The sequence below is a fragment of the Cordyceps fumosorosea genome (assembly GCF_001636725.1).
Source record: "Cordyceps fumosorosea ARSEF 2679 chromosome Unknown scaffold_11, whole genome shotgun sequence".
Classification (NCBI taxonomy): Eukaryota; Fungi; Ascomycota; class Sordariomycetes; order Hypocreales; family Cordycipitaceae; genus Cordyceps; species Cordyceps fumosorosea.
In genome coordinates, this window is record NW_017387311.1 from 614683 (window position 1) to 638185 (window position 23503).

The window sequence follows — 23503 nt, forward strand, 5'->3', positions numbered from 1 at the left end:
GCTCTCACAAAAATTAGATGAGTCAGCAAACTGGTTGTCGGATGCACAAGGAAACAAACTTCCACATCAAGACTAGCGCAGACTCTATGCAACACAAATGGAGTAGATTGTAAACAAATGAACGGCTCGCACAAAAAGCTCCACCCAAGCTCCCGCTGTCCTAGAATTAGACATAACCCACGCGTCCGCGTCCGATGAGAACGGCTTTCGCTTCTACAAGTCTCGACAGTCTTTTTTTTCTCCCTCGCGGCGGACGTGATTTTCCCCTTTAGCGATACTACACATACTTTGTTTATAATACCCCAGTCTACATTACTCGAATTTCTCACGAACGCTTCACGATCTCGTCGCTTTTTTGCATACGCCAACCGCGTCTTGAGCCGCGAAGCTCCCCCCCTCACAATATGGATACCAATGCGTCGCGATGCGGTGACTTCAGGGCCTTTGGAATAGAAAGGTATCTTTTTCGCGGAGTAAAGATAATTGGAAGTCGCAGCTAATTATTTTTAGAATATCGTATAGCGTGCCCGACTCCTTCTTCCCGTTGGAAGACGCGACCACGTCTTCGACAACGATAAACGGCTCGGACCCTTCAGCTCAGTATGCTCACCCCCGCGCCTCTATTGCACATATACTAACCAGGCGCCAAGAACATGGTCAAATCATTTCGAGGGTCCTCGCGTACAAACACAGCTCCGTGCCTGGTCACGCGTCGAGTGGCCGTCCCTGGTGGCTCGCAACTTCTCTGGCATAATCATGAAGCGCGTTGGCTTTCCGCTACCGTGTGACACGGACGCACCGACAATAACGCAGCTTGTGTCACCAAACAATATTGACATAAATGTGCTGGCCGAAGATGGCATGCCAACGCGCCGCGTCGTCCGTCGCCTGAATTCCTACCGAGGGTCCGACGAGGAGTGCTGGATGACGGGGCAGCCCCTGTCGAGCTTGGAGATGATGGGCATCAAGATGCGCGCAATATCTGATGTCGCCCATTGCCTGAGGATCTACTCAACGTGTACGACGCGAGCTGAAACGCGACAGCGGCGAGCCGGCCACTACGTCCAGACGATCCCTGTCAAGCGACGAGCGAGGACAGTGCCCGGCGCCGGAAACAAGCTTCGCACATATACAGAAATCTCGCAACTGCCCAGAGTCTCGCCTGAATTCCGCGTGCCCGCGCGACGATTAAGCCCCCTGCCTCGCCGAAAAGCTACGAGCTCTGCCTTGTCGCCTATTGCGCTCTTCACACCGCATCAAGAGCCCGTCACCCCAGCCGCTGTTATGGAGCCGCCTCCTTGCATGTCCGACGCCAAGTCCCCAACGAAGAGAAGCCCTCGACATAAGAGCCCGCCCATAAAAAACGAGGGACCGCGCATCAGTGAACCGGCAGTCAAACTGCTGCCCGCGGCCACGCCGAAGATTGAGCCGTCGCCGATCAAGCCCGCGTCACCTCCTCCTGCAACGCCATTAGGCGAAAACCGAAGCTTGCGCGGTGGTTTCGCAACCCCGTCAACACTTCCCAGGGCTGCGCCTTTTGGCACTGCATTTGCCGGTATGCAGCGCCTTTCCGCCCTTCGACCCAGCGGTGCAGCGTCCTCTTTCTCGCCTACAAAAGTCCTTGCCACGCCTTGTCCGGCTCACCATAGCATTGGGTCAAGCCGCCAGCCATCTCTGGAGAAGCCCATGCTTCCTGTTATGGAAACGCCTCGGCGACCCGCTGCTGCAGAGCCTATGACGCCGCGCATCTTTAGCGACATCTCGTACATAACCGCTGATGTGCCAAGTCCGATTGCGTTCGTGTCGACATTGTTCGCGGAGAGCCCCGCAAAGCAGCCGGTTCGGTTGCAAGCTGGTACACCACAGAAGCCAGGCAACTTTGACTTTGGCACGGCCTCCCCAGCGTTCAACTCCGTTACGTGGCTGAATGATACAGAAGCGACGCCACGAATTGTCGCAAGCTTGAAGAAGAAGAGCTCTCGACGTCAAAGCGAGCCTCTTCTCCGTGGCTGTCTAAAGGCGCAAAATCGCAGACAGACGATGTCGCCGCAAAAGCTTGTGTTCAAGGCTGATCAGACATTTAGTCCATCAAAAGGCTCGCCGGTGAATTGCAGACAAACAATCTCCCATGTGAAGCTGATGCCCGAGATTGAGCGGGCATTTACCGGGTCAAGCAGTCTGTTTTCCCCGGTCAAGAAGGCTGCTCAACCTCAGGCGTCTACTGCAGTAAAGTCTGCATCGCCTAGGATAGCTCGGTCACAACGGCCTCGTCGGAGTTGGGACAACAAGTCGTCCATTGGCAGACGGCGCTCTGCCAATGAGGTGGTCAACATTGACATGCGCCAGAACTCCGATATTTTCGGAACCATGGCGGTATCTTATGGCGTGTCCCCTGTCTTGGGTGCAGCACTCCCGAGCATCGTTGAAAGCGGCTCTGAAATGGAAAGCCATAAAGAGCTCGCTGAACCGAAGCTTTTCTCTCCCTCCGTCGAGATTGAGTCTCGCGAAGGCGTTGAGGAAAAGCGCTCTGTTCAGATCCCGGCCGAACTCGAGAAAGCAGCAGTTCAGAACGCCCCGGTTTCAATGTCCGCGAATGGCCCAGTCGATGGACCGGACGTTTCTCAAAGCTTGCCCATTATTGATTCTCCTGTTATTTCTATTGAAGAGCACAAGGAAGTTTCCGATGCTGAGCCTAGTGTTATTGCACAAAGCCCGAGCCCGGCCACTTTGGCTTCTACTTCTGCCTCACCGAGCGAACAGAAACTAAGCCCTAGCCCGACGCTGAATCTGTCATTCACTCCTGTTAACAGCAGAAGTCCGAGTACAGTGGAAGCAAGTGTGCAGGGAGAAGAGTCTATTCCGGAGAGCCCCCCTACAGTTACAACAGAGATTGTGGAAACTGTCACGGCCTCATCCCACGACTACGATAGCCCTGGACGCGACTACATGCGGGAGTTTATTAGACGCTCACGACCAAAGCGTCCTTCGACTACTGAGGCCGGGTCTCCAGTTGGTGTGCAGGGTAAGCGCCAGCCACTGGGTGCTAAGAGTCCCAATACTGAAAGCCCGACCAAGAACAAGCGGAAACATGAGAAGGACCATGATCAGCATGAGTCACCACTCAAGAGGACCTTGGCCGCATCGCCCAAGACGATGCGACGCTACGCCAAGAATTCCGTCAACAAGGCTCCGAGAGCAGGCGAAGTCGAGGAGGAGCAGACTGAGACCCTGGATGTTCAGCCAACAACCGAATCAGCTATTGCTGATGAGGAGGATGACACTGGGTCAGACAGCACATCTCGACGCTCCTCTCGGCTGCGAAATCAGACACGTCTGCCGTCCGCCAAGTCGGCCATACCCACACCGATCAAGATTGGGCGGACGAGTGGCCCGACGCTGAATTCTGCGGTTCGCAGCGTGCAGCAGGACCTGACGAACCAGACTCGGATGAACACGCGCAAGAACAAGGGCAACGCCGAGTACCCTGCCCAATTCCTCGCTAAGCAGTCGGAAGAGGCACAGGCCGTACCGGAGCCAGAGCCCGCGGAGCGCGAATCTTGGACTGACAAGGACGGGCGCAAGTGTGTCAACTGGAGTAACCCTCTAGCGATGTACCAGGAGGACTCCCGGAAAGAGGAGAAGGAGAAGTCAAAGAAGGCTAAGCCATCTAAGCCCAAGACGGTGCAGATGAGCGGCATCGCAAAGCCGGTGACACGGGCCAAGACGACGGCGGACAAGGCGCGAACCGCGCGGCTGGCCGAACACTTTGGCATGGTGTCCAACGGGACGCCGGCGAAACCACAGCGGTCTACTCGATCGCGCATGAGAATCTGAAAGCGTTTGATTTAATGTTTCAAAGCATTGCATATAGTTGTTTTTCTGGGCGGCAAACCAGCACGGCGGCGGCGTTATCATGGCATTCGAATGGGGTTGCACAAAAGTTGACATGCCAATTGCACATGCTGCATCAGCGACTGGCGGCAGGGGTGATAATTCTTGCGTTTTAAAATTATCCAAGGTCATGATTCATCGAGAGAGGGGTCATATTAATTTTGCGTATTCTTGTTCTTTTTTTCGCATGCTGGAGCAACTTGTCTTGTCTAGCTCGCATGTTAGTTATATTGGAGTTTTTATGTGTGGCATTTACAAGGGAACCGCAAAAAGAAGGGAAGAAGAATGCCGACTAGGAAAGATCGGAAACTGATAGTTTAGCGAAAGTATGCCTTTTGTTTTATCAATCTTTTGACCGTTCCAACTTCTGAGGAAGTAGAAAACTGCGCGACATGGTATGTGCAGCGTGTTGTCTGGGCGGCGCCTGGCTGGGGTGACGAGTTCAGTCACACGAAATCACATACACAAGCTGTCAGAGCTACCGCCGGCCAGTCCAGGGTGACAAGAGCGGTAGAGGCGTACAATGAAGCGACGTGCTGAAGGGCCCTTTGTATGCACTGGCTTCTTCTTTTCTTCTTCTTACGCACGACGCCACGCCCTCTTTCAGACCAAAGCTTAGCTGCTTGAGTGGCAGCAAGTAGCACAGCGCGATGCGCCGGCGAAGCGCCGGCCGTTGCTTTCTCGCGTGTGATGAGTTTTGCCGTCGCAAAGAAGGTCAAGAGAGAGGTTGTACTCGATTGTCGGGGGGGGGGGGGGCGAAAAGAGAAGGGTTTCTTGGACCAACATCAACAAACAATCCTTTATCGAATCTCACGAAATCGCAACTATCAACAGTCGAAATTATGTCTACGCAAGCCAACACCGACCAGTTGGTACGGTTGTACTTTACCGAGTTCGACATAGGGCCAGCCTTCTTTGTCTCTAAGGCTAGTGATGGAGACAAAGCTCGACATGACTTTAAAGGGTACACCGAATCTGTCCAAGTGTATCTTGGGCCGTTTTGTTTTGATGGGGAGAAATATTTTGACCTTCAAGGGAAGGTCCAAAACTTGGGGGGAACTTCCCGCGGCTTCCTCGAGCTCCAGCATGCGGGACATGTTGAAAATACTTGTCGCACAGCATCAGATGATCCATCCCTTGTGAAGGAGTGGGAGGCAGCCGTGATCAAAAGGCTTCACTTGGCCCGGGTGTTCTTGGACTTTGACCCTCGGCTTGCGAGTACCGCGGGCCCTGGGGATTTCCTTATGCCCCATTACGAGTTGGCCGATCCAAAGTTGGCCGACCCAGAGAAGGAACGTTCCTGGCTCAGGGCTCTCTTTTGTTGCTTCTCCTAGTTTAACGAGGATTTTCAAGAGACTAGCGTGCAGATTACTGCCTGAGAGTTGTCACAGAGAAGCTGGATTTCATCTTGGCATGGATTTTCTGTGGAAATTGACTGCTTGATTGTTTTTGTCTTTGAACGAGGTGTGGGCGAGTGCGTCTTTTCTTGGGAAGGTTGTTTGTATGTATGGTGTTTTGCATATTGAGATCCTACTTATAGTGCAATGGAGGCTTTTTCAATTTTGTACTTCGGAATTGCTAAGTTTATACTATTGGGCGACGTGAGCGTTTACCTGCGTGCGAACTGGACATCTCACGCGGCGCTGTTGAAAACGTAGCCTCTTTCGACTATTCCATCTGTGCCCATGTCTGCGAAAACAGCAAGGGTATGGGAAGGAAGAGAATGAAATGGATGATAGAAGAAGAATTGGGACAAAACTTCAGCTATAGATTGCAATGTTCTCGTGTGAAAAGAGTCGATGTACCAGTCTGGGGCTTGGGGGCTTGCCCCAGTGCAGACTCTAGAGGAAGCGTAGGCCATAGCGGAAGATTTCATGGGAGTGGTATCTGTGTCTCGTTGAATGTTATAGGCCAAAGCTGTCCTGGAACCTTTTCCCGTTACTTAGAAACAGGCCACAACGACGCACAGCGCGATTCGCCAGTCGGAAGAAGGGGGGGGGGAGGCTCGTCGGTTATCAAGGCCAATGTTGGGCTGTGCTTTCGTATGCAGTGAGGGCTTGTAATTAAAGGAGACGGCGGTAATTGTAGAGTTACCTCCTCATGTAAAACGTCATGATAAGGAAGGAAAGGCGGCACAGACCAGGGACGTGTGCTGATGGCGTCGGTGCTTGCGGCCTACTGTTCAAGTAGAAAGAGGAGCACGCTTCCATATTGAAGATGAAAAGCTGAGAACCGAGCATAAATTATTTTCAACCTGCAAAACCCAAAACAAAAACCAACTTCCCCATCATTCACAGACGTGTTCAAGTTCGATATTGGCGCGGGAGGTCGAAACGGAGGGCTATATTGGACCGACGCCTGGACCGACGCCTGGTAACCTACCTCCCTACCAAAATTAATCATTCGCTTAATGGAAGAGTTCTAACGTCACTTATAATCTTCAGCTGAGCTCGAGCAGTTGCTGTGCCAAGTGTACGGGGTCGAGTACCAGAGAAGAATGGCACTGGCTATTCAGTACGGGATCAACATGATCACTTACAATGAGGTGGGCATCAAGGTTTTCGTTCAAGACGGCGAAGGGACTTAATGGGTGAAATATGAAGGAAACCTGAACCTCGATGACAAGAAGCCCGAGGGCTACGTCAAGTTGGCTGACGTGGGTGGGAGAGAGGTCATGAAGGGTGGTGAATTTTTGGGCTGGGTTGAAGCAGGTCTGGAGGCGCCTGGAGCTACCTTGAAAGGCGCGCTTATGAGTCTCAGCCATGATAAAGATTCTGCAAACCGACGGATCTTTCGCAAAACTTTTTACCCAGAAAGATGACAGGAAATTTACCCGGAAGACTGGTATCCGGAGGCTCTTATCGCCCGTCGCGCGCCCATGGCATCACTGAGTCGCGTCCGTCACGGGAGCGAGGACGTGAGCCAACGCGGAATGGAAGGAGAAGCTATTTACATTCAGACCGTGTGCCAATTTGACCATTATGTATTGGATTACCACATTTTCATAGACAAAGCGAAATAATCACGCTGTTAAAAAAAATGCACCTTGACATTCTGAAATTGTTCATCCCGTTGTACCACTTTGTATCACAACACGACGCATAGGGGAAATAAAATTCTGGCAAAGAATCAGCGCACAACCCCAACTCCATAACAAAGCACCAAATCAATCCCTATTTCATCCTTTTCACATTCCGACTTTCTCACACCGTCAACTTGAAGAAAACAACAACCATGGAAGACCCGGAACCGCTCGAGTACCCGATGTATCAGCCCTTGCGGCGCACCAAGCACGACGGCGAAGACGCCCTGGCGATGGAATGGCCTGACGCTCCCATCCTACTCTTCATCTACCGCCGCGCCGACGCCGCCGAGCCCGAGGAGGTGAAGGAGCTGGCCGTGCAGGAGCTGCCGGTGGAGGGAAACACCACGGTGGTTGGCTGGTTCTTCCAGATGGACCGCGAGCACGTCCGGCGCGTCTGCACGAGCGAGGCGCCGGCCGCGCATGCAGAGAGCAAAGGCAACCGGGCGAGTGCTGTGACGGAGCTGCTCCTCGAGAAGCAGCTGGTCTTTTGGCAGGGCGATAGTAAGACGGAGCTGGTCTCGTTTGGGGCGCTCGACGAGGAAGAGATGGAGGTGGAGGAGGGGGCGGAGGATGTGCCACAGCAGCAGGACGAGGAGCAGACAGAAGAAAAGAAGACAGAAGAAAAGAAGACAGAAGAAGGGAAGACAGAAGATGAGCAGCTGGAAGAAGAGCGGTCGGAAGAAGAGCAGTCGGAAGAAATGCAGATCGAAGAGGACCAACTGGAAGAGGAGCAGGGACATGAGCAGGAGGAGGAGGAGTATGAAGTAGACTATGAGGAGGACGAGGTGCAAGAGCAGCCAGAGGAAGGGGAGATACAGGAGGAGCAGGTTGAAGAACATGCGGATGAGTCAATCATGGCAGAGCCTGTCGTCAAACCTGTCGTCAAGCCTGGCGTCAGCGAGCCTCCAAGCAAGCCTGTCAACAGCGAGCGCGCGCCGACGATCGAGACGCAGAAATACGAAGTGGACGAAATTACCTACGATTCTGGCTCAGAAGGTGGCCCGGATGACATGGAGATCGACTGGGGCCTCTGATTTTTGGGTAGGAGAGCTCCGGGTTTACGTGCCTTGCTGTCCTCGGAGCTGTTCAGACCAACGGTGGTCCTCGGAGAAGTCCCATTTCACGTCCAATGGTGCTCCAGACATTCGCTACGCATGAAAGGAAAGTACAAAAGCCCTACAAAAAAGATGAAAATAAATAAACAAATAAAAAAGACAAAGAGGCAGCCGCTTACACTGGGGATGGTGCTGCACAAGAACAAGTTGCGGTTGGGCTTTCTTGAGTAGGAACATTGATTGCTGATGGGAGAATTTCTTAAAAACATGAAAAGAGAAAGAAGACGATGAGTACAAAACATAAAAGCGACACATTGCTGTATGGGACCACCGTACAGTCGATCTATACACGCAGCCTCCAGGAAAAGAAAGCCTGCCATCACGAACTCCTCACGTTGAACGGGTCCATATGCATGTACTGGTTATAGCATGAGATAGACCCCATCAGACGGCCTTGGCGCTGCTCGGGAACTTTTCTAGCGTCGAGAAGCAGTTTTCAAGTCAACGAGGTCATGATACGACAAAGCTCGGCGTTCCTCCTCCCAGTGGTAAATTCGCCAGCAGTGGTTGTTGGCCGCCCCTCTCAGCTTCGTCCTCCGAGTCTGCTAGAGTAAGACAACAGTGGTCCTTAAAGAAATCGTCCTTTGGAATAGCTGGTGTAATATACACCAAGTACGAAGAAAAAGACGAATAAAGGGTCCTTCTCCTTCTACTAAAAGAACCAATACAGTAAAGCGGCCACCACTTACACTAGACGGTTTTTCACAGGAACAATGAGCTGGTGAGTAGCATTTATTGCTGCGAATGAGGAAATGAGAAGCGGACAGTCTCCAAAGTAAAAATGCAAATCCAGTCAAGAACCCCCTCCATTGACCCCAAACCCCTCCTCCATTAATCACCCCCCTCCGTGTCTTGCGCTCCGGGAAAGCTGAAGGGCCGTTGCTGCCGACGGGCTTCTTCTTCTTTCTGACGACACTCATTACACAAAATTGGTCGGCCATCCAGAATCGTCTGCGGAGGAGAGCTCCCACCCTCGAGTTTTTTTCCAGTGGGACTTGAACGGCTCGTCTTCACAAGTTATGGACGCCGAAGTGGCGTAGAGGGCGTAGACGCAACTGGTGACCGTGTCCACGCACTGCTGCGCGTTCGTGACATTCACCACATTCGCGGCGTCTTTGCAGATGAGGCTCACACAGTCTACCATCTCATGCCTAATCATGGCGAGAAATTCGACTGGGTCTCCGGGCTTGGGCGGCAGGCACCGACGGTAAATCGTCTGGGCTCTAGGACCATCCGCCAGTGTCTCTGTTTTGTAATCGTACCTGATGTGGCGGCACCCTTCCTCATAAAACAACTCCAGGATGATGTAGGATTTTTCTTTGTTGACCCATACGCCGTGGGGATTTTCGGTGTCTTCTTGCATACTTGAGTATAGATCCTGCAAGAAGTCCTGCAGCTCAGCTGGGCTCAATCCTTCCAGCTTTTCAGCTAGCTCCTTCATCCTCTCTTCCTTCACTCTTTCTTCGTCGTGAAGCACCTGCTGTGCGGTTCGTTTAGGCATTGCGGTGGTCGTGGATGTTGCAAGCGGCATGGAGATATAGAAGTCGAGTTCGAATTTACGCGTCGTTCTGCTCCTTTTTATATGGTCAAAACGCGTTAGTAGTCCAGTGACCTTTGTTACATCAGTTAATAATCTAAGAGGTTTCATCTTCTATTTTCTTATGGCTATTTGCTTTCAATATGAAGTCTGTAGGCAGCATTTGGCTTGGCTGTATTGGCGATGGGAATGGCAACACCGCCGGCTGCCTCTCTCAGCTCGGCTGCCTTGTGAGAGGCCATTTTTTCAATGCTCTGTTATTAAATACTATAAAAAGCGTCATTATATACTAAATATAGTGTATTTTCAGATGCTCTCACATGCTGTCATGATGGCTGAACAGTACCTAAGCGCTGAAGGGGTGGATGACACGACATCCACTACGTCGGATAGAGTAACTGTGCGACCATGCACCAGGTTGGCCATTCAAGGGGATGAAAGAAATAAACAACAATTGTCAGAAATGTTGGGAATACAAAAATACAATGACGTGGGAGTGTGCACGTATGCACCATTGGTGTGCTTGTTATGTGGCATTCGAGCCAGCAGAGCAGACTAAAGTGGCAGTACACAGTCACCCTATTCCAGGCGCAGTCTCATTTATAAAGCGATGCGTCCACCAATACTCCTAAATATAGCATCAACTCTGGAAATCAAGCTTTGAAACTGGGTATCTTCCCGTAATGTGCCTGACCTCGCTTCCGTAGTCTGGCTGTCTCGGACAACGCCCAGTACTGCAGCACTGATTTGCCACGACTGGCCTACCCTGCCTCTGATTTGGGCGTGGACGTGTGTGCTATCCATACTGTAGAGCTTTTCCAAGCTGAGGAAATATGAGCGATGGCTTTTTTTCTGTTGGCATAGGAGTGAGGTCTGCGCCCGATGCCACCCAGTGCGAGTCAAGTAGCCAAGTATGGTCATGAAAGGAGGTCCCTACACCGGCTTAGAAAAGCGATGCGAGAAGAGTGTGGGAAGCACATGGTCATAAATGACGCGGTGAATCAATTAATATCCATGTTGCACAGATTTCTATTGTTGTGCAAAGAAGAGTCTATTTAGAATACGGTGGTTGTTTCTTGCAACTCCGGCTTACTTGGCCGCCTCGAGACGACCGCTTAAAGAAGACGGGTAACAAAGGACAACGTAAAAGATGGAGAGACGGTCCGAACTGGAATGCCTACTAGTAAGAAAGGGGACGAAAGAAAGAAAGCAATAATTGTTAAAATTTTGAGTAACTGAATACACTCTATACTCTCACGATAGGGCAACAAGTTCGTAACGGACACCACTATACATTCATTGACAACTCAGGTCAGAATTCCATGACCGTTACGCATAAACTAATCGCCACTTGCAAAAAGTCCCACCGGCGCTTGCATTGCTGCCCGTCAAAGCTACGATCAGGCACCTATTGTTGCACAAGTACACCCTCAAGTCCGCAGCAACTCCTTCCTCAGCAGCAGCTCCAGCTTATCATACGCCAAGTTCTTGAAGAACTGCCCCTGCCACCCAAAATTGTGCCTCATCATCACCTCCGTCCTCAGCGCCTCCTCTTCGCCCCTGTTTCCCCTCTTGCGCTCCGCCTCCACCTCACCGTCCACGAACTCCTGCCACTCCCTGTCGTGCCGGTCCAGGTCCTCCGGCGACAGGCTGACGATCCGGCGCAGCTCGGACCACCTGTCCTCCACGTGCTTGGCCTCGACGAGGCCGTAGAGGGCGTCGTCGGTGGTCTCGCGGGCGAGCGGGTTGGGCGCGTCGTCCTCCCAGGAAGCGTAGGCGAGGCCGGAGTAGGTCCAGCGCTGGATCATGGCGCGGGGCGCGTTGCGGGAGAGGGTGAAGATGAAGAGGATGCGGCCTTGAGGGTCGTCGATGTGGAAGACGGGGGCGAACTTCTTGCGCATGTAGAGCTTGTAGTAGCGCGAGGAGGAGGAGGAGGTAGACGTTTCGGTCATGTCCTGTGTGATGGGTGTAGGTTTCATCTTGGGTTGGCTGGTTGAAGGACAGGGAGGACTGAAGGGTTGCGGAATCGGTAAGTGTCGGGAGATAGTTTGGGGGCCGAGGAAGAGACGAACTATGAAGTATTTATTCAGGCGTTCGTGCCCGACTGCTTGTTCTAACCGATTTGTCCTATCCTCAGTCACGCCAGGCGCCGTGTACAACACCTTGTGCTGCTGTGTAGTACCATGTCTTTGACGCAGAGTTTAGGCATCAAACTTGCTTCTTTTTAGCTATAGTAACCTTTTACCCGTCTCTGATATCTTTCGGAGGAAAATGGACAAGAGAAGGCGCTTTGTGGCCATCGACGCAAAACACCACCAGGACACACGGTCCATGGCCTCTCCTCTTGGCCCGACCATGTCCCTTGTCTGGGTTGCCTTATCTCCTGGTCACTCGCTGGACAGTGCACCAGACTGAAGCTGTAGAAGTTGCATCATGTGCGATAATAAAAACGACAGCTGCCATTAACTGGCGGGATGAAAGAAACACTCTCCCAGACGACTGGTTATATAAGACGTCGACCAACCAGCCGTCTCTTTGCTGCTCCCGCATCAACACTTTCAACTTAGAGCACACTCCCCGAGACTCCAACCAAAAATCCTGTCCAAATTCTGTTCTACAAAACGCTCAAGATGCCGTCGCCATTCGCCGAACTCTCGGCGCAGGCTCCCAGAGTCTACGTCGATCAAAACCCGAAAGACGGTGTCGAGACGCTGACCGTTATACTGGACCCCTGTCCCCTTTCCGAGCGCCCATTCGAGAAGTTCATCATCCAAGCTGGTCGCCCAGTCAAGATTGACGAAGAAGTGCACGACTTCAACAAGGACGACTTCAGCACCATAGGCAAGCCGATCAAAGATACGATGACTCACTTCATCTTGGGCAGAGAGGAGAAAGTCTGGCTTGAAAGATGGGAAGGAATCAGGCAGAAGCTAGTGGAAGCCTCCGTCCCTCAGGATGGTAATCTCAGAGACACGTGGGACGAATTGCTGGAGCGGATGCGAAAAGACAGGCAATTGGCCGATCCCGATGCCTTCAAGAGGCCTTGGGTTCCGGGGGAGCGTACTTAAGTGCTGCTCTGAGTAGAGTGGGAGGATGCGTGCGGGTTGGTTTGCTAAGATAGATCGCTGAGAGATGTTAGTTAGTTTGCTAAATTGTTGACCAAATTTGTACTTTACCATTCGCTCGCGCGGTATGTGCAGGAGGATCATTTTGTAAACATGGCACCCATGTCTATGTAAATACCCTACCGTACTTGAGGGTTTCCTGGTGGCGAGTTGACGGCATGATTCCACGCAGCTCCCCCTATGCTGGCCAGCATCACTTTTCAACATCAAAGACGGGCGATGAGCATAAGAAACTGGATGCCCTACTCTCAGGGTCCTGAGGCAAAGAAGCAGCCCGACAGCGGGTGCTGCGTAGCACGAGACGCGCGAAGCCTGTCCTCCCCCACGACATGCCCGGGCGAAGCTGAAGGGGCGCAGTGATGCGGTGCTACAAGCCAAACCTCTTCACACACAATGCGTGCCCAAATGACAGAGCCGTGACACTGAAGAAAACAATGCCCATGACGCATACAGCGCCTTTCAGAGCGTGTCACCAGCCAGCATTGCCATGATATAAATAAGCAAGGGGTCGTCTATCAGGCACGTCCTTCAACCCATCATCGGCCCCCGCGCGCAACCTGACTTGATCACACACATAAAACTAAAAACCTAACGATCCAAGATGGAAGAGTGCCAGGTCTACCAGGTCATCTTCTTCCGGGAGAAGCTCGCCCTCTTCGCCGAGCACGAGCACGACGGCGGCGGCTCCATGTTCACCCTCGCCGGCACGGGCGAGGCGCCGCGATACGCCGAGGAGCACGTCGAGGTGAGCCCGTTCCGGCACCCCCGGTACGCCGGGAGCAAGTTGCTGGGCACGATGCGGCGGGATGAGATCGGCGGGGCGTGGCAGTTGTGCGCGGCGTACGTGGAAGAAAACACGAGAAAGGACGAGGAGAGAAAGGAAAAGGAGAGAAAGGACGAGGAGAGAAAGGACGAGGAGAGAAAGGACAAGGACGACGGGCCGAGGCACCCGGACATCACGACGTGGTGTGTTGCGGTGGCGGACTTGCTGGTCCGGGAGGGGGCGATCGTGATGCGGCCGTGGTGGGAGCCGCTGCCGACCAAGCGAGGCGCTTAATGAGGGAAAGAGAGAGTGATGCCGGGATTCTGTTGGTGAGAGTACTGCATGGACGGACGTTGTTAAGTTTGTGATTGAGTATGTCAGTTCGATCGAGGCGGGAGGGAAAGTGGCTCGAATGGACGACACCCCGTACACACAGTTGACGAGGTAGACAGTCGTTCAACTCGTCCATCGAGAATTGGGATCAAGGGAGGGACCCTGGAGCGGCATGCATGGCGACTGCAGCCCGACGCTTCATCCTGGAGACGGCCCCTAAACCAGTGTGTTACAAGCGACATTGAATATACGATGCATCTCGACAGTCAGAATATCCGCGGAGCTTCACATAGATCCATGGAGCCGTAATACAAGAAACTTACTTTCCACGTTGCGAGCGTCCTTTATTATGCTGATTTCCTTGCGTGAGTCACCCAGCGCACCGGCTGGCGGCGGGTAAAGTACCCTCGCCATGGCCAAGGCGCGCCGTCGTCACGGCCGAGACCATGTTCAAAGCCAACAAAAACAGAAGCCCAGTTCTCCCACTCTGAAAGAAGCAAATAGATGCAAAGTCCATTTCGCGCGTACTTGTGCTACGAGTGTGTTCACGGCTTGTACAGTCAGACTGGGCTGGGCAGCATGACATTGACGGATCAGGTAGGAGGCCACGACACGCAATAAACAAGGTTGTGGGCAAGGAAGCCTTTCCCGGAGCCAAGTCTTTTTGCTTGTTTTCCTCCCCCGCATACATGGATTTGCAGCTAAACCCACGTGGCCTTCCTTCTGTGCAGTGAGACATGGATGAGCAACTCGCCCCCTCTCAGCTTAGCCAAGTACTTGGTAACTTGATTTAAAGCCCTGACCTCCAAGAAGCCCGACATGCCATCCTCACGGCATATCTCCCGCAAGCCCCTCATACCCATCCTTCTGCTGCGTGCTTTGATCCACGAGGCTGCAGCTGTCTTGGCCGACCAAGCCTAGAAGCAAGCCCCAACTGGCGCCCGTGGCGGCGCATGCATCTCCTCCTCCTGTCCACGTAATGGTTGGGCAAAAAGGGAGCAAGAGAAAAGAAACAATAAAAATGCAATCTATTCAACTAAACATCCCAAACTCGTCAGCGCTCACCCCACACCACCATCGCAGACGATCATGTCTCATCCGTGCATATGCTTGACTACCAGCACCCCATCCCACGTTTTCTTTGTGTTATATCTCAAGTGTATTTGACCCGAATAGACTCGTTTCCTTTCCCATAGCTTTTATCAAATCTTCTCCCCGAGACAATCCTATTTGTTGAGACTTCGCAGCAGTCCTCGCTGCGCATCATGGCCGTCGCCGTCGCCGCCGCGCAGGCCCTCATCCGTACCATACGCGGCCGCTCCGACGCCGCCCCCTCCTCCTCCTCCCGTCAACCCTTGCCGTCACCGCCTCCCGGGCCCCTTGCCCTTCCCTGCGGCATCATCCTCGAAGCTCATCACGGCCTCGGCCCCTCCCCTTCCCGCCGCCGCCCACGTCGCACATCCTCCCCCTCCCCCGTCCGAACACCACCACCTTCGGAACCGCCTCTCGACGACACCCTCCCACCCTCGCTCGCCACCGCCCTCATCGGCCTCGTTGCCGCCTCCCACCGCACCTGCCACGACGCGCAGGACATCAACGTCGCCCCGCGCGGCGCCACCGCCGGCCTGCGCGCCCTCCGCGCCAGCCTCACCTCGCTCAAACTCACCGTCCAGCTCGCCTACAAGTGGCTGCGCCGCGTCGAGGCCGCCCCCGATCTGCTGCCGCACCCGGACCGGCGCGCCCTTGTCGACGTCGACGCCGTCGTCGTACTCCTCGCCGAGGCCATCTCCTCCGTCTCCGTTGCTGGCGACTCGCTGGTCGACGTGGTCCGGGACGCCGCCGCGGCCGCCGCGCGCATCTCCGACGTGGCCGCGGCCCACGCGCCGGTCCTCCTCGCCGCGAGCGAGCGCATCGACCGCGTGGAGCACCTCCTCTCCAAGCTCCTCACCATCCTCCAAATGTGCGCTTCCTCCACCTCGTCGTTGTCCCCGGCCCCATTACTTACAAATCCGTCAGAAGCTCCCTCGCCGAGGCCCTCCGCGCCCGATCCGCCATCGACGCCGCCATCCCCCTCATCCTCGGCGACGACCCCCACCTCGCCGCCTCCGTCCGCTGCCTACCCGACTCCTTCCACGTCGCGCCCGCCTGTCTCGACCGCCCGCCCCCCGGCTACAGCGTGCCCTCCCCGGCCGACGACGACGCGCCGCCCGACTACAGCGCCGCCACCACCAACACCGACGGCTCCGTCACCATCCGCCCGACCGGCTGGTCCGCCGCGTTCGCCGGCCTCACGCTCTCCGACCTCCCCGCGCTGTCGCGCGTACCGCTGCCCGTCGCCGTCGCTGGGCTGCGCTACGGCGAGGAGCTGTACGGCGAGCAGTTCGCGCGCGCCGTCGGGCCGGCGCTCGCGGAGCTCATGGAGCGCCCGGGCGGGGCCAAGGCCGCCCGGCTCGCGGCCATCCTGGGCTCCCGCTCGGAGGGCGTCGCCATGACGGACGAGGACAACTTTGCCCGCCGCGTCGGCCGGGAGTTGGAGGATGGGCGCGCGCGGACACGAGAGCAACCACAGCCGTATTTATTCAGTGAATCTCAAGTGTCTACTCATGTGGAGGAGTCTTCGTTAGCGGCCTAGTCCTCTACAAGAAATGATACATTTTGACATTTGGCGCTGGTTTGGCTAGCGTTGTCGGGGATCTATTTAGCGATAGTATGTATGAACAACTTGACGATAATATATAACATGTAACTCTATTAATTTCACCCGTTTCTCGACGGGAGCAAATATTTATTTCTTTTGTACAAGTCAAGGCATACCCCACCGTGACGCGCTTCCAGGATATTTTATCTGTTTATTCCCCCATGCACAAATGCCGTTTCTATATTAAATAAGATATCGCGGACCTCTAATGTCGAGGATGGATCGTTCAGTAAAAAATGGTCTGGGGCTGATTCAGCAAAGACTGGCAGCCGTGTGTAAATGAAGGCTAGATTCGAAAGACTGGCCAACCACCGCCGGAGCTAGCTCTTAATATTTGAGCTTGACTGGCTGGCTCTGCTTTTGGAGCCATGACTTAAGCACGTATGTACTCAGTCGGACTCCGGCACCACAGTATTCAGTCTTGTTGCCAGGGCACAGGAATTTGCAGTCAGAGCCCGTGACATTCATGCCCGGCTGACTGGCAGACTGGCCTCCGTCCAATCGCAGCGATGTGCCGCACCAACACTCTTGTCCATACTCAACACCAGCAAAGTTGTAGCCGGCCTGAGCCGCGTCGCACTTTTGTAAGCACTTCTCAATCGTCATGTCGGTCGCATTGTTGTAGACCTGGTTAGAAAGGAGGCGACCCTTGTTAGGCTCGGAGAAGCAGCCGTAGTAGGTGTAGTTGGCGTTGCCTTGGCTAATGACAGGCGTAGTTGATGTGGGCTTTGCGGAGGTCGTAGTGCTGGAGCTGGTCGAGGAGCTGGTAGTGGTGGTGGTGGTTGTTGTGGATGGCTTCGCAGTCGTCGTGGACGTAGAAGACGTGGTCACACTTGAAGTAGAAGTCGTTGAGCTGGGAGTAGTCGAGCTTGACGTAGAGCTGCTAGACGTGACACTGCTAGAGCTGCCACTGCTAGATAAAGTGCTGGAGGGGCCGGTGGTGCTGGAAGTGCTGGTGGTGCTGGAGGTGCTGGAGGTGCTGGAGGTGCTCGAGGGGCTGGAGGTGCTCGAGGGGCTGGAGGTGCTCGAGGGGCTGGTGGTGGTGCTGGTGGTGCTGGTGGTGCTTGTGGTGATAGCAGTGGTTGTGCTGCTAGAGGTGGACGTTGTCGTAGGCGTGGTGCTTGATGTGCTCGACGAGCTGTCCGGCGGGAAATTGTAGTCAGTCACATTGGGCGGGGAGTACTTGTAAAATTCAAGACGGTTTCCAGCGCCACAGTACTCCGAGCCGTCACCTGGGCAGGTAAAGGAGCAATCTGCCTGCTTGGCCTGAACGGAACCATCGTTGATCTGGTTACCGCAGTAGCATTCCCGTCCATACTCTACACCAAAGTAAGTGTAGCCCTTGCAGAACGCGGCACAAGACTCAAGGGTCATCGTATCATCAGCGTATGTTTTGTCGGACAGGGCCCGCTTGTTGGTGGCCTCGGTCCAGCAGCCCTGAAGCGCCCAGTTCTGGCTAACAACGGACTTTCTGGCGGGACCAGTGGGCGTAGGGCTGCTGCTCGAGGTCGTCGTTGTCGTGGTCGTGGTCGTCGTGCTCGAGGCAACAGTGACATTGCCGTTGGACGCAGTGGCGGATGTTCCAGCTGTCGAAACAATAGAGGAAGTAGATGAGGTGCTACCGCTGCCAAGCTGATACACATTCAAGCGGGAGCCGGCACCACAGAATTCGGTGCCATTGTCGTTGCACACCATGTTGCAATCAGAAATGGGCGCAGGAACAGAACCGGCAGAGAAAGCGTTACCACACCAACATTCACCTCCATATTCGAGACCGGCGTAGGTGTACTTGCTAACCTTGCAAGCATCCACGCAGCTCTTCACCGTCTTTGTGGCAATGCCAACCCCGTTGGGGAGCGCACGACCGTTGGTAGCCTCCGTGTAGCATCCAATGCTGGTGTAGCCGCTCACACCGGGATTCACGCTAGGAGCGGTAGGGGGTCCAGTCTCCTTGCCAGTAGAGTCAACGAAGAGCGAAATGTAGGAAGCAGTACCGTCACCATTGCCGCCGCAAATCTGGTTCAAGTCACCGGAGCAGTCAAAGTTGCAGTTGCGCTCATCTACCTGTTTAACAGGAATATAGTTGCCAGCCCAGCATTCACGGTGATATTGGGTACCACAGTAGAGGTATTTGCCGGCGGCACAGGCAGCAATACACATGGCGTTGGTGTTGTTGTCATTACCGTAGAGCTGGGTCTGAAGCTGGCGGCCAGGGTTGTTCTCGAGGAAACATCCCTTATAACGGTACTGGCCCAGGCCATTACCAAGCAAAGGAGGTGCCTGCTCAGAAACCGCAGTACAGTAGAACTGAATAAACTGCTTACCCAGGTCCGGGTCATTCGTGTTGAGGGTCCAGGTGGCAGTCCCGTTCGTAGGGTCGACGTTCCACTGGGTCTTGGGGGCGGCACAAGTAAGGACAGCGGTACCGCTCTCTCCCGGAGCCAGGGAGGTTCCCTCGGCGAGGTCTACTTGGTTGGCAGCCTTGATGAGACCGTCAACTCCGAAGGGAGGCTTGGAGACGGTGAGCGAGAGTTTGACACCACCAGAGGGCGCTCCGTTGGTAATACGGAACTTGAGAGGGCGAGATCGGTTCTCGGTAACGTTGCCAAAGTCGAACGGCTTGTCCTTGACGTATTGCACCCAACCTTGCCCATCAACAGTCTGGAACTCAAGCACCGCTTTGGCGGCAGGGCCGGCGGAAGCAGCCAGAGAAACGGACTTGGTACCGCCATCTGAGATAAACTTGAGGAAGCCAGAGTAGGTGCCGCTCTTAGACGAGTCAAAGATGACGGTGACAGAGGAGGTATTGTGACCGTCGAGAGTGGTAGGAATGTTCTTGACAGTGAACTGTCCAACAACCAGATCGCCGTTGCCATCCCAAGTCGATGAGGGTCCACTAGCGTTGTTGGCAGAGTACTGAACCTGCTGGATGGTGAGCTTGGAGTTACCCAGATTGTTGATGAGGAACTGCTGCTGGACACCATTGGGATCTTCACCAACGACGACAGCATCAAACGTGACGGTGTTGGGGGAGACGTCGAGAAGGGGAGAGGTACTCTCGCCAGTGCCGGTCAGGCGGGCATGGCTATTGAGACTGTATCCGGTGACTGAGTTGGTGGTGTTGACAACAATATCGGCGGACAAGAGGCCAACTTTGCTGGGCGAGAAGGTAGCAGAGACCTTGAAAGAGCTGCCCTTGGCAACGTTGAATGGTACAGCAGGAGGAGTAACGAGAGCAAAGTCCCTAGTGTCGCTGAGGTCGATACCAGTAACGGAAACATCGATGTTGGCAGTGCAAGTCACTTGCTTGCTGGTGCTGTTGGACTTGATGTCGGCTTTACCGAAGTCGGTAGGCGAGGTACAGTTGAGAGGCGCGTTAACAGGCGAACCATATGCGTAAACGTAGCCCTGGTTGGTTCCGATGTAGACAAGCCCATCTCCGAAAACTGGGCGGGTAAACTTGTTGACACCAGGAATGCTGAACGAGTTGATCATGGTCATCGTGCCACCTGAAGGAACAGCATTGTAAATCCGAAGGCCGAGACCCTGGACGTCAGTAACCCAGAAAAGACCGGTACCAGGTTGACCATTGAGCGAGGTCGTGGTACCATGGCTAACACCGAGAATATAAGCGTTGGTTTCGGCCGTGGTAGCTACCTTGGGAAAGGTCAGAACGCCATTGACGCATGAGTACTTGAAGATGTTGGAGGGATGCTGAATAACGTTGATGTAAACGTAGCCTCCCTCCAGAGGGTAGACGCCGGCACCAGCGTAAACCGAGTTGTCGTTTTGGTAGACCTGGATGACAGCATCGCGATTGTCAGGACCGTTGCGATAACCACCGAGGTTGTCCATGTTCAGCCAGTATGTCTTGCCACTCTTGCCGGTAATAACGCCAACGCGCTTGATGTCGCCGCAGCCAAACTCTGGAGGCAGAAGCTCGAGCGGAGAGCAGCCAAGATCCTTGTCGGCACCGTCGAGGGCCTGCTTCTCCCAGGGCATGAAGAAGTCGACAATCTTGAGGCTACCATCGGCCTGAAGGGTCATGTGAACAGCAGACTCTTCCTGGGAGGTAGGGGGCTCGAAGCCCTTGACGGGGATGGTGGAGAGCTGCGAAGCGTATCCGTTACCGGTCGCGAAGAAGATGGAGCCAGCATTGTCAGAGGCAAGACCACCACCGGACATCCAAACACCACCACCCTTGGTTGTGATGGGGACATTCGCGCCTTCGGTAGCCCAGCTCTCGACAATTTTGCCGGTGGTCTTGTGCCAGCCAATGATCCAACCGCTGAAGTTGTACTGGACGCAGTGGGATGCGAAACCAGCATATATGTAGTCGCCAACGTGAAGCAGGCCAGGGCGCTGATGGTGGATTCCGCCGGTAAAGATACGGTCCGGGTTGTTGGTGGCCTTGATATTTTCCAAGTTGAGGGGGAAGTTAGGGCGCTCGGTCAGGTCGTTGACATCAATGGCGTGGACGTAGTAACGGCCGGCCGGACGGCCCTGGGCCGTGTTGAGGACTGTTTGGTCGAGATAAGTCTTGGCTGTGAGGTAAAGGGTCTCAGTATCGGGGTCGATGACGCCGGTGGCGGTGATGCCAATGTTGGGGTTGATGTCGACGCATCCATCGAGGTCGGCGGTGAGAAAGGGAATGTGAAGATTGCGCTGGGCGACGATTTCACCAGTTTTGGCGTTCATCTTGTATAGATTGTTTTGGGTGGTGGCCCAGTAAACGTATTGAGTGGTGCCATTCTTGGGAGTGTAAACGAGAGGCTGAGAAAAGATTTGTTCGGCGGCACCGCCATAGTTGCCGGGTAAAAGAACTTTGAAGACTTGGCCGAACTGATTGCTGCCGACGACGGACGGATCCATGTTGTGGTTGCTAGAGATTTGCGATTAGAGCAATGCGCCATTGTGCGTTGCGGCGCAAACGAGAGTGGAAATAATACGCCGTCGCATTGAACTTACGTCTGGTAACCAGCTCTGGAGTTATCACCACCCCAGGTAATGGTATCAGTGCTAGCCAGGCCGTTGGCAAGGCCGGCGAGGCCAGCGGCTCCAGCAAGAAGCCATGCGCCGAGGGATCTCATGGTGACGATGCTGCAGTCTAAGGGACGCGCCTATGTCGAAGGACAAGACACGGCGGTGCAGTCAATGGCAAGCAGCGAAGGTCAATTGACCACGACGAAAACGAAGACAAACGAGAGTATCAATTGGGAACCGAGTGAGGCAGGGCCCGGGATTGCGGCACAGGGGAGAGCATACTAATATGCGATCCGGCCGGTCGAGCGCTCGGCGGTGGGTAGGCCAGAGACCATGGTCCGTGGTTGATGGGCGGCCCCATCGAGGAGACTTCAGAACCGCAAAGTTAGCAGAGTGAGCCAAGAAAACGTGGGAAGGGTGGTGGGGGCCTCGTACCAGCAATAGCTGGTCCAAGCAGACAGCGGCTTCAATGGTGGTGACAGGGTAATCCCATGTATCCCATGTCTTGCTGGACGGGGCTGGCAGCCAGCCTGTCTGTGCTGCTCGAGGCGTCAAACAGAGGGCCCAGCCAGCTAGACAGGTACGTACCAGGGCACCCAGCGGGGCGGTGCGTTGTCTCTCGGCGGGCATGCCGGGCGGCCGATGATGGTGGGTAGCATTGGGCTGGCGACGAAGACTTCGTCGGGAAATTGGGTACATGGCGGGGGGGGATTGTGATTGTTGGTGATGGTTGTGATGGTGGTGGATGATGATTGAGGTAGATTGTGGGCCCAGTCAAGAAAAGAATGAGAAAAGAATGGGAAAAAAAAAAAAAGGAAAAATAGAAATTAACTAGAAAAATTAACAGGATAGGGCTCCTCAGCAGAGCCACTGATGGACAGTGCAGTCAGTCAAGTCAGTGCAGTGCAGCGGGCCGTTGCAGCTGCCATGGATTTTACGAGGGCGAGTCGCGAAGTCCCCGCCGCGGCGCATGGACGACGAATCAACTTAGCGCATCAGGGGCAGCTGAGAGGAGATGACAGGAGTTTTATAGATGCTACCTGATACTACATGTTGTATTTATCTATTTGTTTATTCGCGGAAGTCGTGAATCTGACTAGAATATCAACCCACTTGATATTCAATTACCAGCGTTACGGTTGAATGTTCACAGCCCAGCAAGCCTGTGCCTGATTGCCCAGGAGGCAGTTTTAGCGCCCGATTATTATTCCACGAACCACCCGCCCGAACAGTACTAACGCTGGAACACCGCATGTGCCCTCCAACTCCTGGTTATAGCGGCGGTCTAATAATAAGCTCGCCAATGGAAGCAGTGGGCTCCCAAGACTGCTAGTTGCAACGCTAATATGTTATCTGTCGGGGATTGTTCTATTGTTTTGTAGGGTTAATTTTCTCCTGCTTTCCTGTTCCTGGCGAGGCTCGGATGGCAGGTGAGTACTAAAGTCAGCGATGATTCTCGGGGGTGGATGAAGTTGCGGTGGCGGCTGATGGCTTGTTGCCAGACCAATACATGTTTTCAGCTGAGCATACGTGTGTATAGTTACAGGTCCAGAATCACAACGTTAATAATAGATAACTTTGGGCTCTCTGGCATGAATTTTCATTACCACAATGAAAAGGCACTATTGCTCGGGCCCTTGGCATAGGCGCCGCCTCAGGGCAGCCTTCCAACCAGTTAGGCAGGTTGGCGCTGTAGCCACAGTGAGTTGGTGGACATTGTCTCGGTATTTAGTGGCTCTTCAGCGCTAGTGGCGCAGCCATTGGGGGCCCAGTGACCCTCTATTCGCCCTGTTTGGCCCTGTCTGCCATTGTTTGGCGCCCATTGTCTCCATCCAGGCAAGCTCCAGGCCTCCCAAGGCAGGCACATTTGTCTTTGCTCTGCTCTCAGCTCGACGCCTCGTGTTTTCAACTCTCGAATCATCACCATCGGCCTCTTTCCGTCCGCTTCTTGCGCAGACATCAGCCCAAATCAC

At 54.2% G+C, this 23503-nt stretch overlaps 8 protein-coding genes across 8 annotated transcripts; 5 read left to right on the forward strand and 3 right to left on the reverse strand.

Annotated features, from left to right (window-relative positions):
- Positions 1-404: 404 nt before the first annotated feature.
- On the forward strand, positions 405-3834 carry ISF_04988 (hypothetical protein; the record flags this gene model as incomplete). Its single annotated transcript, XM_018848593.1, has 3 exons — positions 405-457; positions 511-600; positions 651-3834. 3 exons carry the CDS (start codon positions 405-407, stop codon positions 3832-3834), a joined length of 3327 nt encoding a protein of 1108 aa, XP_018704319.1.
- A 3291-nt stretch (positions 3835-7125) lies between these two features.
- ISF_04989 (hypothetical protein) lies at positions 7126-8010 on the forward strand (the record flags this gene model as incomplete). Its single annotated transcript, XM_018848594.1, has 1 exon — positions 7126-8010. One exon carries the CDS (start codon positions 7126-7128, stop codon positions 8008-8010), a length of 885 nt encoding a protein of 294 aa, XP_018704320.1.
- Positions 8011-9010: 1000 nt separating this feature from the next.
- ISF_04990 (hypothetical protein) lies at positions 9011-9592 on the reverse strand (the record flags this gene model as incomplete). The annotated part of the gene is made up of 1 exon (XM_018848595.1): positions 9011-9592. The coding sequence occupies one exon, from the start codon at positions 9590-9592 to the stop codon at positions 9011-9013; it is 582 nt and encodes a 193-aa protein (XP_018704321.1).
- A 1466-nt stretch (positions 9593-11058) lies between these two features.
- On the reverse strand, positions 11059-11607 carry ISF_04991 (hypothetical protein; the record flags this gene model as incomplete). Its single annotated transcript, XM_018848596.1, has 1 exon — positions 11059-11607. One exon carries the CDS (start codon positions 11605-11607, stop codon positions 11059-11061), a length of 549 nt encoding a protein of 182 aa, XP_018704322.1.
- Positions 11608-12258: 651 nt separating this feature from the next.
- ISF_04992 (hypothetical protein) lies at positions 12259-12696 on the forward strand (the record flags this gene model as incomplete). Its single annotated transcript, XM_018848597.1, has 1 exon — positions 12259-12696. One exon carries the CDS (start codon positions 12259-12261, stop codon positions 12694-12696), a length of 438 nt encoding a protein of 145 aa, XP_018704323.1.
- A 658-nt stretch (positions 12697-13354) lies between these two features.
- ISF_04993 (hypothetical protein) lies at positions 13355-13810 on the forward strand (the record flags this gene model as incomplete). The annotated part of the gene is made up of 1 exon (XM_018848598.1): positions 13355-13810. One exon carries the CDS (start codon positions 13355-13357, stop codon positions 13808-13810), a length of 456 nt encoding a protein of 151 aa, XP_018704324.1.
- Positions 13811-15114: 1304 nt separating this feature from the next.
- ISF_04994 (hypothetical protein) lies at positions 15115-16481 on the forward strand (the record flags this gene model as incomplete). The annotated part of the gene is made up of 2 exons (XM_018848599.1): positions 15115-15809; positions 15866-16481. 2 exons carry the CDS (start codon positions 15115-15117, stop codon positions 16479-16481), a joined length of 1311 nt encoding a protein of 436 aa, XP_018704325.1.
- Positions 16482-16874: 393 nt separating this feature from the next.
- On the reverse strand, positions 16875-21637 carry ISF_04995 (Pyrrolo-quinoline quinone; the record flags this gene model as incomplete). Its single annotated transcript, XM_018848600.1, has 2 exons — positions 16875-21429; positions 21516-21637. The coding sequence occupies 2 exons, from the start codon at positions 21635-21637 to the stop codon at positions 16875-16877; spliced, it is 4677 nt and encodes a 1558-aa protein (XP_018704326.1).
- Between the last annotated feature and the right edge of the window lie 1866 nt (positions 21638-23503).